This window comes from Caretta caretta, chromosome 1 (genome assembly GCF_965140235.1).
Source record: "Caretta caretta isolate rCarCar2 chromosome 1, rCarCar1.hap1, whole genome shotgun sequence".
NCBI lineage: Eukaryota > Metazoa > Chordata > Testudines > Cheloniidae > Caretta > Caretta caretta.
Window position 1 is genome coordinate 187,207,934 of NC_134206.1, and position 15,804 is coordinate 187,223,737.

Below are 15,804 nucleotides of genomic sequence, written 5' to 3' on the forward strand. Positions count from 1 at the left end.
TAACCCGACCCAAGAGGCTCAGCCGGAGCCTGAATCCCAACATAGTGCACCAGCGGAGAGCGGTTCACAGTCAACAGAAACAGCTCCATCCCCTATATCGCTTCCAGAGGGACCAAGCCTAGGTCCACAATCCAGTGAGGAACTGATGTCTCCAGCATCAAGGGAACAGTTCCAGACCGAACAGGAAGCAGATGAAAGCCTCCAGAGAGCTTGGACGGCGGCACGGAGCAACCCACCGCCTCTCAGCTCTTCTAATCGATCCAGGTTTGTTGTAGAAAGAGGACTTTTATACAAGGAAACTCTTTCTGGTGGACACCAGGAAGACTGGCATCCTCAGAGACAGTTGGTAGTTCCAACTAAATACCGGGCCAAGCTCTTGAGCTTAGCCCATGATCACCCTAGTGGCCATGCTGGGGTGAACAGGACCAAAGACCGTTTGGGGGGGTCATTCCACTGGGAGGGAATGGGCAAGGATGTTTCTACCTATGTCCAGTCTTGTGAGGTGTGCCAAAGAGTGGGAAAACCCCAAGACCAGGTCAAAGCCCCTCTCCAGCCACTCCCCATCATTGAAGTTCCATTTCAGCGAGGAGCTGTGGATATTCTGGGTCCTTTTCCGAAAAAGACACCCAGAGGAAAGCAGTACATACTGACTTTCATGGATTTTGCCACCCGATGGCCGGAAGCAGTAGCTCTAAGCAACACCAGGGCTAAAAGTGTGTGCCAGGCACTAGCAGACATTTTTGCCAGGGTAGGTTGGCCTTCCGACATCCTCACCGATGCAGGGACTAATTTCCTGGCAGGAACTATGAAAAACCTTTGGGAAGCTCATGGGGTAAATCACTTGGTTGCCACTCCTTACCATCATCAAACAAATGGCATGGTGGAGAAGTTTAATGGAACTTTGGGGGCCATGATACGTAAATTCGTAAATGAGCACTCCAATGATTGGGACCTAGTGTTGCAGCAGTTGCTCTTTGCCTACAGAGCTGTACCACATCCCAGTTTAGGGTTTTCCCCATTTGAACTTGTATATGGCCGTGAGGTTAAGGGGCCATTGCAGTTGGTGAAGCAGCAATGGGAGGGATTTACACCTTCTCCAGGAACTAACATTCTGGACTTTGTAACCAACCTACAAAACACCCTCCGAACCTCTTTAGCCCTTGCTAGAGAAAACTTACAGGATGCTCAAAAAGAACAAAAAGCCTGGTATGATAAACATGCCAGAGAGCGTTCCTTCAAAGTAGGAGACCAGGTCATGGTCTTAAGGGCGCTCCAGGCCCATAAAATGGAAGCATCGTGGGAAGGGCCATTCACGGTCCAGGAGCGCCTGGGAGCTGTTAATTATCTCATAGCATTCCCCACCTCCAACCGAAAGCCTAAGGTGTACCATATTAATTCTCTAAAGCCCTTTTATTCCAGAGAATTAAAGGTTTGTCAGTTTACAGCCCAGGGAGGAGACGACGCTGAGTGGCCTGAAGGTGTTTACTACGAAGGGAAATGTGCTGGTGGTGTGGAAGAGGTGAACCTCTCCATGACCCTTGGGCGTATGCAGCGACAGCAGATCCAGGAGCTGTGCACTAGCTACGCGCCAACGTTCTCAGCCACCCCAGGACTGACTGAACGGGCATACCACTCCATTGACACAGGTAATGCTCACCCAATTAGGGTCCAACCTTACCGGGTGTCTCCTCAAGCTAAAACTGCTATAGAACGGGAGATCCAGGATATGTTACAGATGGGGGTAATCCGCCCCTCTGAAAGTGCATGGGCATCTCCAGTGGTTCTAGTTCCCAAACCAGATGGGGAAATACGTTTTTGCGTGGACTACCGTAAGATAAATGCTGTAACTCGCCCAGACAACTATCCCATGCCACGCACAGATGAACTATTAGAGAAACTGGGACGGGCCCAGTTCATCTCTACCTTGGACTTAACCAAGGGGTACTGGCAGGTACCGCTAGACGAATCTGCCAAGGAAAGGTCAGCCTTCATCACACATCTCGGGCTGTATGAATTTAATGTACTCCCTTTCGGGCTGCGAAATGCACCCGCCACTTTCCAAAGACTTGTAGATGGTCTCCTAGCGGGATTAGGAGAATATGCAGTCGCCTACCTTGACGATGTGGCCATATTTTCGGATTCCTGGGCAGACCACCTGGAACATCTACAAAAAGTCCTTGAGCGCATAAGGGAGGCAGGACTAACTGTTAAGGCTAAGAAGTGTCAAATAGGCCTAAACAGAGTGACTTACCTTGGACACCAGGTGGGTCAAGGAACTATCAGCCCCCTACAGGCCAAAGTGGATGCTATCCAAAAGTGGCCTGTCCCAAAGTCAAAGAAACAGGTTCAATCCTTCTTAGGCTTGGCTGGTTATTACAGACGATTTGTACCGCACTACAGCCAAATCGCTGCCCCACTGACAGACCTAACCAAAAAGAAACAGGCAAATGCTGTTCAGTGGACCGGAAAGTGTCAGAAGGCCTTTAACAAGCTTAAAGCGACACTCATGTCTGACCCTGTACTAAGGGCCCCAGACTTTGACAAACCGTTCCTAGTAACCACAGATGCGTCCGAGCGTGGTGTGGGAGCAGTTTTAATGCAGAAAGGACCTGATCAAGAATTCCACCCTGTAGTGTTTCTCAGCAAAAAACTGTCTGAGAGGGAAAGCAACTGGTCAGTCACTGAAAAAGAATGTTACGCCATTGTTTACGCTCTGGAAAAGCTACGCCCATATGTTTGGGGACGGCGTTTCCACCTGCAAACCGACCATGCTGCACTGAAGTGGCTTCACACCGTCAAGGAAACTAACAAAAAACTTCTTCGGTGGAGTTTAGCTCTCCAAGATTTTGATTTCGACGTCCAACACATCTCAGGAGCTTCTAACAAAGTGGCTGATGCACTCTCCCGTGAAAGTTTCCCAGAATCAACTGGTTAAAATCGTCCTTGAGATGTGGAAAATATTGTTAGTCTTTATGTACTTGGTAGTATATTTAGAGATGCATGTGTCTTATTAACTCTGTTTTTCCTAGAGCTCCAGGAAGAAATCCCAGCCAGTGTTTCACCCTAGCTGAGATTTGGGGGGCGTGTCATAAAAATAAAGGGAAGGGTAAACCCCTTTGAAATCCCTCCTGGCCAGGGGAAAGCTCCTCTCACCTGTAAAGGGTTAAGAAGCTAAAGGTAACCTCGCTGGCACCTGACCAAAATGACCAATGAGGAGACAAGATACTTTCAAAAGCTGGGAGGAGGGAGAGGAACAAAGGATCTGGGTCTGTCTGTGTGCTGCTCTTGCCAGGGACAGAACAGGAATGGAGTCTTAGAACTTTTAGTAAGTAATCTAGCTAGGTATGTGTTAGATTATGATTTCTTTAAATGGCTGAGAAAAGAATTGTGCTGAATAGAATAACTATTTCTGTCTGTGTACTTTTTTTGTAACTTAAGGTTTTGCCTAGAGGGGTTCTCTATGTTTTGAATCTAATTACCCTGTAAGATATCTACCATCCTGATTTTACAGGGGGGATTTCTTTATTTCTATTTACTGCTATTTTTTTATTAAAAGTCTTCTTTTAAAAAACTGAATGCTTTTTCATTGTTCTTAAGATCCAAGGGTCTGGGTCTGTAGTCACCTAGGCAAATTGGTGAGGCTTTTTACCAAACCTTGTCCAGGAAGTGGGGTGCAAGGTTTTGGGGAAGTATTTTGGGGGGAAAGACGCGTCCAAACAGCTCTTCCCCAGTAACCAGTATTAGTTTGGTGGTGGTAGCGGCCATTCCAAGGATAACGGGTGTAATATTTTGTACCTTGGGGAAGTTTTGACCTAAGCTGGTAAAGATAAGCTTAGGGGGTTTTTTCATGCAGGTCCCCACATCTGTACCCTAGAGTTCAGAGTGGGGGAGGAACCTTGACAGTACCTAATTTAATTAAGTATATGCTATATGTCCCCATTTTAACTCCTAGCTCTTGAGAGAGGAACTGAGCACATTTTTGAATTTAAAATGACTCTTGTTCGCTATGTAGTGAAAAGCAGAATAGATAAACCTAGTAATTTCAATGTCTACAATGCAGAGCATTTTGAAATAAGCCAGTTCCTACTGCAGTATTACAGCTAACTTATTAGCACCTCCTGAGGACTGGTTACAGTAATGGAATGTTCTGTTCCTTTGAGGTTCTTTACCATAGTGGTTCATATGGTTCATTGCCATAGTACCTGAATGCCTCCACCCCTGCCCCTCAACCTCCCCAGTCGGAGTTTTGGCATTTGTTGGCCAAATGGGACAGAATTAAGATTGTGATGGATGTTTTAAGTGGCTGTGGTTAACTCTAGACTTATATTTTTAATTCTGAATTTCTTATTTAACACTAACATTCTTGAAAGTTTATACATATTTGAAATATTTTTGCCTTCCACCTTACCTATTGCGGGGGAGGGCGGGGCTTGGCCGGAAATTTTTGCTATTTTATATTTACTCTGTAATAGGAGTGGCGTATTGCTTCTTGTTCCCAATTTTCATGGCCAACCTGGCATAGCTGGCATACTCCGAAGAGAACAGAGTATCGTAAGCTGGCCCAAATGGGTCTGTAATGTATATAGAAAAAAGCGGTTTCATGTTTTATATTTCATTTGAGAAATACTATCACTTGTGATCATGTAATTAGGGGACTATCATGATGCATACACACAAGGCGGTCGAGTTACTGTTGCATGTGGATACCACTCAGCTCCGTATCTCCTTTTCACTGCCCCCAAATGGTGCTCTCTTGACTTTCCCAATGCCTGTCTGAGACCACGACCTGAATCAGAGATAACTGGCTGTGGCTCAGTCCAGATAAGACAGGAGTGATGCCGACTGGAGGAGGGAAGCAGTCAGATGGCAGAGGCAATATTGGTTCTCATGAGAGAAGGGATACATCTGCTTTTTATTAATGTTCACAGCCTGCTGATCCTAGTGAACCTTGAGTTACCTCTGGAATTCCAGGAACCAGTAGTATCTGAGCATGCTCTGATCCATCTGCACTTTACAAACACATTGCTACAGCTATCCACACCTTTCTCCCTTTCATATTAGATTACTGCAGCGAGCTATTCTTGGGGCTACACTACTTAGTGTTTCATGCATGGAGCATATTACACTTGTGCTTCACAAACTGTGCTAGCTTTCAAGTTGTTTTTGGGTACAATTCAAGATTTTAGGTTTAAACTACAAAGCCTAGTATGTTTTGGGTCCTAGCTGTTTTATAAATGCTTCCACTGATTTCAGTTCCCAGCATGAAAGACTCAAGTTGACAATCCACAGTTTATGTCTTGAGGGCTTACTGTGGAAAAGTATTTTCAGCAAAAGGCCTTACTCAGATTCACTTCTCCGACTCATCTGATGGAGCTGGAGTGGGCTGACAGACCGGACATGCTGCAAATCCCATATCTTCAATCAGGCTTTTGCACACATGGGATAGAGTGGGAAGAATTGATTTTCAAGGATGGGTGGGAAGCTTTTTGTTTTGCTTTTGGAGAGTCTGACGTGTCAATTCTAGGACCTAATACACAGAGGGATTTTTCATAAACATGCCTAAGATGCCAGTAGGTACAATATATATTTGTAATATAAATCGGAGGGCCATGGTGATTTAACATGCAACCCCACTTTGTCTATGAACAATCCCCTTCATGAGAACATCTGACCCTCCTAGAACAAGACCACTGTAAAACCAGTTCTTACAATGATGCTCTGATCCCAGAAGTGACAAGGAAAGGTGTCATACATATAAAGGGAAGGGTAACCACCTTTCTGTATACAGTGCTATAAAATCCATCCTGGCTAGAGGCAAAACCCTTTCACCTGTAAAGGGTTAAGAAGCTAAGATAACCTCGCTGGCACCTGACCCAAAATGACCAATGAGAGGACAAGTTACTTTCAAAGCTGGGGGGGGGGGAAGGGTCTGTCTGTCTGTGTGATGCTTTTGCTGGGACCAGAGCAGGAATACAGGAATCCTGTAAAGGAATACAGGAATCCTGTAAAGAGAGTTAGTAAGCAATCTAGTTAGATATGCATTAGATTCTGTTTTGTTTAAATGGCTGATAAAATAAGCTGTGCTGGAGGGAAGGTATATTCCTGTTTTTGTGTCTTTTTGTAACTTAAGGTTTTGCCTAGAGGGATTCTCTATGTTTTGAATCTGATTACCCTGTAAAGTATTTACCATCCTGATTTTACAGAGGTGATTCTTTTACCTTTTCTTTAATTAAAATTCTTTTTTTAAGAACCTGATTGATTTTTCATTGTTCTTAAGATCCAAGGGTTTGGGTCTGTGTTCACCTGTACAAATTGGTGAGGATTCTTATCCAGCCTTCCCCAGGAAAGGGGGTGTAGTGCTTGGGGGAAGATGTCTCCAAGTGGGCTCTTTCCCTGTTCTTTGTTTAAAACATTTGGTGGTGGCAGCATACGGTTCAACGACAAGGCAAAGTTTGTACCTTGGGAAAGTTTTTAACCTAAGCTAGTAAGAATAAGCTTAGGGGGTCTTTCATGCAGGTCCCCACATCTGTACCCTAGAGTTCAGAGTGGGAAAGGAACCTTGACAAAAGGGTAGAGAACAACCTCTCCAATTGGAATGACCCAGTCATCCCCAGGACTCCAAGAGAGTCATTTCCCCTCCCAGGAAATGTCCTATTTAGATTTCACATTAAGGTAGCACTGTTCTGTTCTATAGGGCATCCTGGCCTGCCTTTATCTACATCCCACTTCATAGCCTTTGTTACCTTGCTGCTGTAGACGGGGGCACGAAGCCAGTATTTTCAATCTAGCCAAGTTTTTCCACCTTCTGATTCATCCAAGCCTAAGGATCAAAAGGGGACTGCTTCAGAAGAAAGGGGAAAAGAAAGCACAGCAAGGATCACCAGGAAACATACATGTGCTTAGACCAGTGGTGGGCAACCTGCGACCCATCAGGGTAAACTGCTGGAAGGCTGCGAGACAGTGTTTACATTGACCATTCACATGCACGGTCACCCACAGCTCCCAGTGGCAGCGGTTCACCATTCCTGCCCAATGGGAGCTGTGGGAAGCAGCAGCCAGCACGTCTGCCAGCAGGTTACTCTGATGGGCCGCAGGTTGCCCACCACTGGCTTAGACAGTTATTGCTGAACAAGAGTGAGGAAAAGTCACATAAGGAAAAAGAGTGGGCATTTCTGCATCTCTAATACACAACATCAATATTTTTGGCACTAATTTATGCAACTGTACCTCACACACTACCATAGCTGGGATTATCCATGTAGCAAGGTATGGATTTAGGCTAAAATAGGGCTCAGATGGCCCTATTCTAACTGACAGAAGCTGGATCACTGAAAAACTGCCCCGTTCTGTTCATTCCCTCTGAAGCATCTGGCCCTGGCCACTGTCAGAAGACAGGATACTGGGCTGGATGGACCATTGGTTTGACCCAGCATGGCCGTTCTTATGTCTTTAGTGATCAAAACAGAAAGCTCTTCCCAAAACCACACTCCATCAGTTGCTACTGGTTAAAGAACAGGGGGCCCTCTTAATGTGATCTGTGAAATATGCCTTTTCTCTCTCATTGCACACAGCACACAAGCTACAGAGCAGTACCACCACCATCAACATTTCCCTCTGGACAGGCCAGCCAGTGGTAGTTGTGCAGATTACAGAAAAATCCAAGATTTGATACTTAGAAAGAGAATGCTTCAGAAGTTAAGTAAAGAATGAAATGGGGAAAACGTTTCTTCACATTTCTTAATACTAAGCAACAGTGCAACTTATTAACCTTTAAAGAAAGACTGGCCAGAAAGGTTAAAAAAAGAGGCGCTTTCCTCAAACAATGTAACCTGAATCCTTCTAGGGTACGCATCTCCTCCCATCTGCAGTAGTCCCACAAAGTCATCTTCGGAGACAGACTCCTGGAACCTCCAATTAATAAAAAGGGTCAAAAGTGCAACAGAAATCCACCCAATACCTACATATACAAAAGGGCACAATGTTGGCAGCAGAAAAAAAACAAAACAGATAAGATCCCGGAAGGAAACCACAAGAATACACCCCCAGCTTACCGTCAGTCTGGGTGTTACTCCAAATAGACCAAGGCCAAAGACAAAAGAAATCCTGGCCAAATTATTCCTTTTGGTCTTGCAGTACTTCCTGACTTGTATGACTGGCTGTTTCAATTCTATAAGTTACAGTATTCCTCTGTTGCTCCTACTATTTAATGTACACTTTTTCAAGGCCTTAGCAATCAGTACAGAATATACTTCTGGGTAATGACTGAAGACAAGTTTTCAAAGAAAATCACCAATTCAAAACGTGGCCATGACAAATCACTGAAAACAAGAGATGGTTATAACGGAGGAAGAGTTTAGAAACAAATGGGGGGAATGCACTTTTCCACCAATTCCCACCCTGACAAAACAGAAAAAAGGGAAATTGTGGCTAGAACAGATGTTCTGACAGGATCGGCATTTAATACAGTTACCTTAAGTAACACTACCTCAATATCTGCACTATCCCCTGCTAGGTAGTGCTGCAAACACCAAGGTACTCTTATTTAAGGCAAATTGGAAGTTTAAGAGTAAGGGAAATCACTATACCAGCATCTCCAATGCACAGTCTCCAAGCGAAGAGTATCAACTCTTAATTCTCATGAATCTGTCCTACACTAGCAAGGGTCAAGAAGAGTTGTGAAAAAGGGTCACAATTTCTTTTCACTTCTATTTTCAGTTATTTCTGAAGCACAAGAATCATGCAGCTTCTGCGCACAATGTAAACCAGGGTAATCGCTACATGGGACTTCAGACCAAACGAAACTAAACTAACTTTAGGCCAAATATTTAGATACTGTATAAGAAATGGAGAGTTCTACAAAGCCTGATAGCGTTTGAAAAATGTGTGGATGTCTAAAGAACAATATATTTGAAAGGAGACGTTTTCTCTTATATGAACATTCCCAGACAGTGCTGCAAACCCAAATGCAACAGCACTGGGTCAGGCATGAGACCCAAACCAGCATGGAATCTCTATGCAAGCAGACAACTTTGTTTTATATGCAAGCATCAGTGATGAAAGTAGTAAATCAGACGGTCAGATTTCTTTGATATTAAATAACCTCAGGTACCATTAATAGCACTTGTTTTTTTTTTGTTTTGTTTTGTTTTTTACACAAGAGTTATGTTTGGTGTTGAAGTAAAAAAAATAAACAAAAGTGAAGCAAAGTTAGATCTAGCCAAGATGCCTTCAAAAACAAACAGAAGAACTTTACACAGACTACGTCAGAAACCAGTCACGACATATCTTAATGACTAGCTGTATTTGCAAAGCTGAGCAAGCAGAAAAGCCTTTAAGCTATATCGGTCTCCTGAGAACGAACAAAATAGATTAACAATCTCACATTAATGGACAAACAATACAGTTACCGCATAATACAAGCCAAAAGATGACTCCTCAATCTCTACATGTGGCTTTTACATTTCAAGCAAGAAACTGAACACCTATGTATCCCAACAGATCAATGAATGCAGTACAAAGTCTTCCCTCCTTTCTGTAAAGCATGGTTGGACGCTGGCCTTGCCTAAACTGTGGTTTTTCTCAAATTCTCTCAATGTTGCACTAGCACCAGTGTGGCATTGCTAACCGTGAGAGAATCTCAGAAAAACCGCAGTGTAGGCACAAGCTGTATTTAGAACAGGCCAACTTTTGGCTTCGAAGGGGACATGCAAAAGCTTCTCTCCTTAGACAAGCACACAGGAAGCAGGCTGCGTTCTTTTTATTAGGCTTGGGAGCAGTCAGTAACTCAAAATCACCAAAGATTCTTGTTAAACCAATCATCACAAGGAACAGAAAAGCATGTGGCAGCTTAACTCTTTCATGGCTGCTGGCGACAATGTTGGTGCACACCAGGTCCTGGAGCTTTGGGGTAAGGAGGAGGGGAGAACCTTGCCACTTGCAAAACTGACTGGGTGGGGGAGAAGGATAAGAAGTTTTTAGTCAAATTGCTGAAAAATAAGTGGAGATGGAGTAAGTCAGTCCTAATATGTTCACACCAAATTTCTCATCACAAAGGTGTTTTGTGTGTGTGTGTGTGTGTGTGTGCGCGTGCGTGCAGAGTTGCCTTTCATGTCAGCAAGTGTTCCACTTCTTTCCAGTAAATGTCTTTTTCAGAAAACCCTCTGGCACTTGGGCTACAATATTTACACTTGCACATCAGTGAATATTGTGGAAACTAGCAGAAATTTTGGAAGAGTACCAGAATCAGGAATATTTACACCTGTCACAATTTTTTCCACAGAAATTAACATGGGCAAAGACATCTCATAGCTCCACGTTGCCCCAGCTGAACGGAAGACCGTTATACATGCACACATGCACGCTGCATGTTGTGGCATACAGCAACATCCCTTGTATCACAAAAGCAGATGTTTCCATCTTCATCAGATGTTTCCATTAACATGGTGCTTGGTAATTCTGTTTGCACCTGCTTGTGATCAGAGCGAGTGCCAGCCATATTAGTGATTGGACTGACTGCCATGTGAGGTCTTTCCTATGAATGAGATCACATCACTGCTGGAGAAGCAAACTTCAGAGAAACATAGTAACTCATTTGATATTGCAGGGATTAAACCTCTCCATTCCCAGGCCAAGTTACAAATCGTGCTTTGAAGTTATGCATGATTCTTACAGATCTTCTCTTTGCTGGAGCTGAATTACTGTAGGGATTCCCTTTGGTCCCTCTCTAGGCTGAGGCTGTGACCTGAGCAGTTTTACACTGGTTCAAGCTAGCTGGGTTTTAGACATGGCTTTGTCAACCAAGGGTGGAGGGGATCAGACTGTTTAAACAAATATATTTTGGAAGATGCACACATTAAACAAAGAGAAAGTTTATAAAGCCTTTTGCCTAAATGCTATGTTCTAGTCTAATCCCCCATTCAGTGACCCTACATCTAAATTGTAACACTGTTGTTAAACTCTGTTTTAAACATATTTTGGAGCGACCCAAAAGTACCCAGCTAGACAGAGTCAGCCTGAATCCATTTTAAACTGGTTTTTAGAATTGGTTGAGGTAATTTTTTTTTAGCCCCTGCGTAGATGGGGTGATGAACGGTCTAAGTCTTGCCCATCCATAGTTACCCTCTTTCCAGCAAACCAGCTCTAAATGGGATTTCAGCACTGTATGGCTCTCACACTTGGCCATTAATTTTTCAAAAGCCAATTCCTTGCATGCCTGCAAGTTTCTCTGTGGCGCCTTCTTAAAGCCAGCACCTACAGGTAAAGAAAGGATGGGAGGGAGAAGACGATAGCTTCTGGGTTGTAGGCTTGTCCAGGCATGGACTGTCTTCATTTTGGGCCTTACAAAGTACCAAGCACAGTTTACCTGTTTAACAGTAAAGGCATTACAGAGGCAGAGAGAATGTCCCACTTGTTGGCAACGAGATGCATCCTGGAAAAATCCTTACATGGGAGACAGAGATCCTGACCGCTTGTGCTTTGTGTACCATGACATTTTTCTTAATAGAAGGCACAATAACCTCAGCGCCCTGGCCTGATTCCAGTTCTGAAAGTTACATTCTGCCTCCCTAAATTCCCACTGCAGTTTGATGGATACACGGTTATTCTTCACTTCCTTTCCAAAACATTGCATGATACTGTTAGTACCATTAAGTAGTTGCTACCTTTCACTTCAGAAGGGGCTACAATTCTGTAGTGGATTAAACAAATCCAATATTTTATATTATATATAGAGAGAGAGAGCGCGAGCGAGCTTCCAAAGCCCACTGGAATGCTTCTGGCTGAGAGGGGCTACATAAGAGAAAGCTGTGAAATCAGCAGCTATCAGCAGCAAGAGATTTAAACCAGTAAGTGTGAAGTACCTACCTTGGGTAGCCCAGAAAACACTGACCAGTGCGGATGTCACATCCTTGCTCTTTACCCAGCTGTTGTTGTGGTGCCTGCTCCAGGCAGAGGCGACACAGTAATAATCCCCTCTGTCTGCTTCAGAGGTCCATTGGATTCGTAAACTGAAAGTACCCATGGCCTGTTTAGAGAAAATTATTTCCCCATTCTGGGTCCTCTGTCTGCTCTTATCCCCAACCAGCAACGTCCAGTCTGCATCCATAGTGGCAAGAAGTTCATCCGTCACAACAGCGTCATTGCGCAGGCGCATTCTGTAATACCAAGAGACGGTAAAACGTATGTTTGCTTCTGTGTTCTGCGCATTCACGATCCTGCACTCCAATTCTGTGGGGTCGTCTGAAAATTTAGGCGTTTTAGAAGCATTCAGAACTATCTGGTAGTCCAGCTCTGCAAGGGAATTGGAAAAGCGGGAAGAAAGCCAAGAGAACATGTTAAAAGTAGCAAGTAAAAAGCAAACACCCAGGTAACAGTGAAAACCAAGTGCCGTCCTGAGATCTGGAGCTATCAAACACGACACAGAAAAAGCATGTGGGCTAAATATAGAAGACTTGTAAAATCAAGGGACTGGGAACCTGGACTCAGGCTCTGCCATAGATTTGTGAGACCATCAGCAAGTCCCAGAGGTCAAAATTTTCATAAGTGGCCTTTTATTTTAGGCATCCAACTTACTCGTTGAGCTTGATTTTCAGCTCTCATGGACTTTAGCGTGAGTTGCCAGAGTCCAGTACTTCAGAAAATCAGGTCCAAAGCCTCTCAAGGTGATGTGGCCTCTGAGAAATAATGTTTCCTTCCCTGTCCTGTTCTCCGACATCCAAGTGTGCAAGTTTCAGTCTCAGATTTTAAATCACCTTTTGTGTTTCCTCAGAGAGTTCAGGATGAATGTATGACTTGGGACTCTTCATTCTCAAGTTGCAAACTGATCAGTTGAGACTCTAGTAAATGACACCCCATCTCCTCTCCCTCTCCAGGATAAAAAGGCCATCCCCAGAAATCACCACTTCCCACTTACAGTCCCATGCCCCACAGATCCCCCATACCATCACCTTGTCAAGGTTAACTCCAGCAAGCATCCTAGAATGTTTAGCTGGTTAACATGACAACCAAGGATGCACGTACCAAAAGCAATTTTGAGTTTGAATTGTGAAGTGGTATGACCTGTATGGAGCTGGAATCTCTCAAGGTTCATAGTTTAAGAGCTGAGCAGCTGAATTGAAGGTGGAATAGCTGGTTGTCCTGACCCAGGAAAGGAGGAGTCAAGGGTGCATGACTTTGTTCTCGACTAGATTACAGAGACAGCAGACTACAGGCTTGTGAACTGAGCTACTATGGTAAGAATCTCTCAACACTGAATTTTAGTTATGGAAATAAGTGCTTTTCTACCAATGATAAGACTTATTTTTCCTGAATTACTTTTTTTAATGTTACTTGAAAAACAACTTCCTACTGTTTTCTGACTAAATATCCCAACATTTTGTTTTTGTTTTCAACAAATTTATTCTTTATTCCTTTATCTTGTGGTTGATGTATTAATCTCAGAAACAGTAATTGTCTATAACTGGGACAAAGAAGGAAATGCAAGTCTAAAATGTAGCCATCTCTCAAATATGGCACTAGAACAGGAGCGAGCAAACTTTTTGGCCTGAGGGCCGCATCAGGTTTTGGAAATTGTATGGAGGGCTGGTTAGGGGAGGCTGTGCCTCCCCAAACAGCCAAGCATGGCCCGGCTTCCACCCCCTATTCCCCCCCCCACCTCTTCTCATCCCCGCGGACTCCTGCCCCATCCAAGCCCCCAGTTCCCTGACGGCCCACCCCCCCAGGATCCCTGCCCCATTCACCCCCCACCCCCCTGCTCCCTGTCCCCTGACCGCCCCCAGAACCCCCCCACTGCCCCCTGCCACCCCATCCAACCCCTCCTCTCCTTCCTGACTACCCCCCCCCCCGGACCCCTACCCCTGACTGCCCCCTGCCGCCCCATCCAACCCTTCCCCCTTCCTGACTGCCCCCATTCTACCCAGCCGTTCCCCACCCTCTGACCGCCCCACCCTCTGTCCATCTCCCCCCCCCCGCATACTCCCTGCCCCCTTACCGTGCTACCTGGAGCGCCGGTGGCTGGCGGAGCTACAGCCGTGCCGCCCGGCTGGAGCCAGCCGCACACTGCGCAGCACAGAGCACTGAGTCAGGCCGGGCTCTGCAGCTATGCTGCCCAAGGAGCTTGCAGCCCCCCAGCCCAGAGCATTGCGCCAGCGGCACAGTGAGCGGAGGCTGCAGGGAAGGGGGAACAGCAAAGGAGGGGCCGGGGGTGAGCCTCCTGGGCCAGGAGCTCAGGGGCCAGGCAGGAGGGTCCAGTGGGCCCGATGAGTTTGCCCACCTCTGCACTAGATTAGCGGAAACGTGAGGAGGTAAGCCCTAGCGCCTTTTCTCTCCGGGTGAATTTGATAGTACAATTCCACTTAATCTGGCTACATCTACACTGGAAAGTTCAAGGGAATCTCCCGTAGTTGCTATCTCTGGTGCAGTTTCATCAGCGCTAGTAACCATGGGAGCACTAGTGTAGACTAGACATCAGTTGTTTTAATCATTGGTTTTTACAGGATTAGATGACCAGGGTAAAAATGAAAGAAGCTAGTTTACACTACTGCTTCCATGGTTGCTAGCACCAGTAACAGTGGGAAATTTCCCTAAAATTCCCAGTATAAACAAGGCCTTAAAAAAAATGCACAGAATTCTGGTTCCACTTTCAAACAACAGGGTCTGTGTGGGAGGCCATGAGACTCAACACCGCGATCCTTGAGAGAACTAAATCCCCACAGATCCTAGACAACTATACCACTCCTCACATCCCGTTTACACACAGCAATAATCTTCAAGACTTGAAACTGAAGGACAAGTTACTTAAACCATACTGCAGTATTCTGACCCCTCCAAAGCCAGAGGGGTTATGATTCAAGAGTGGTAGCTACAGAAGGTTGTGTCCTGTGACTGCTTTAGCAGCTTGGTACAAACATGGGAGAGTTTGAAGGCTGAAGTTCTTCTCAGGCCAGGAACAGGATGAGAAAAGAGCTGAAAGAAACAGTTTTCAGGTAATCACTTTGGTATTAGTATTAATTATTTATTAATAATAATAATTAATAATTATTGAGGAGGAGGAAGGAATGCTAGGGAGAGTTTTGGCTTTGACAGCACCACTCTGGCTAGGCACATCACACTGACAGACACTCTCAGACAGAGGATTTAAAAGGAATAAAAGGCTCCCTGGATAAGCCTCATTCCTCCACTCTGTCAGCTGTCAACGAACAGCCTCACTGACAGTTCAGTGACTTAATACCACATTCGCACTGAACTTCAATCAAGGAGGAAGGGGTTAGTGGTGAGTTTAGGATGCAGTTTAGAACCTCACATGCTGAGAACTCTTCTCCCACTCCCTCCCAGCCCTAGGCAGCAGTATCGTATGAGGAGTAACATTTATACACTCCTGTATCTCAGGCAACCGGTGAGAGATAGGACAGGAAATTTCTACCAGCCTAAGGAATGCTTCAGACCAGAGACAAAGTGACCTGCTGCAGCCAGGTTTTGAAGCCCAGAAACGTAACAGGAAGTTGGGAATGGCCAGATGATAGTTTGAAAGGAAGACGGGGGCCAGCACAGGATAGCAATGGCATCCATCTCCTAAAGCATATTGGGAACATTTTTTAAAATGTTAATGGCTATTTACTGTTTTGGAGATGGAGACAGAAGTGTGTCTATTCTCCCTACAATGCATATGGGAAATAAAGAGTAACCCAAAGGGGTCTCAGTGGGACGGTCAACCTCGTGACTTGGCCATTCGCTTCCAAGTACCTGGGTTCAGACCCGAATTTAGGCTTGTTGGCCTCCATTCTAATCCTCAGACCAGCACCACAGTTT

General features: G+C 45.0%; 1 protein-coding gene across 1 annotated transcript in view; it reads right to left on the reverse strand.

Annotated features, from left to right (window-relative positions):
- Positions 1-15,804, reverse strand: part of PTGFRN (prostaglandin F2 receptor inhibitor) — a 106,751-nt gene that overhangs the window by 39,140 nt on the left and 51,807 nt on the right. The window contains exon 5 of the mRNA XM_048869385.2: positions 11,863-12,288. Coding sequence (XP_048725342.1) covers positions 11,863-12,288 — 426 coding nt within the window. The remainder of the gene's footprint in view (positions 1-11,862; positions 12,289-15,804) is intronic.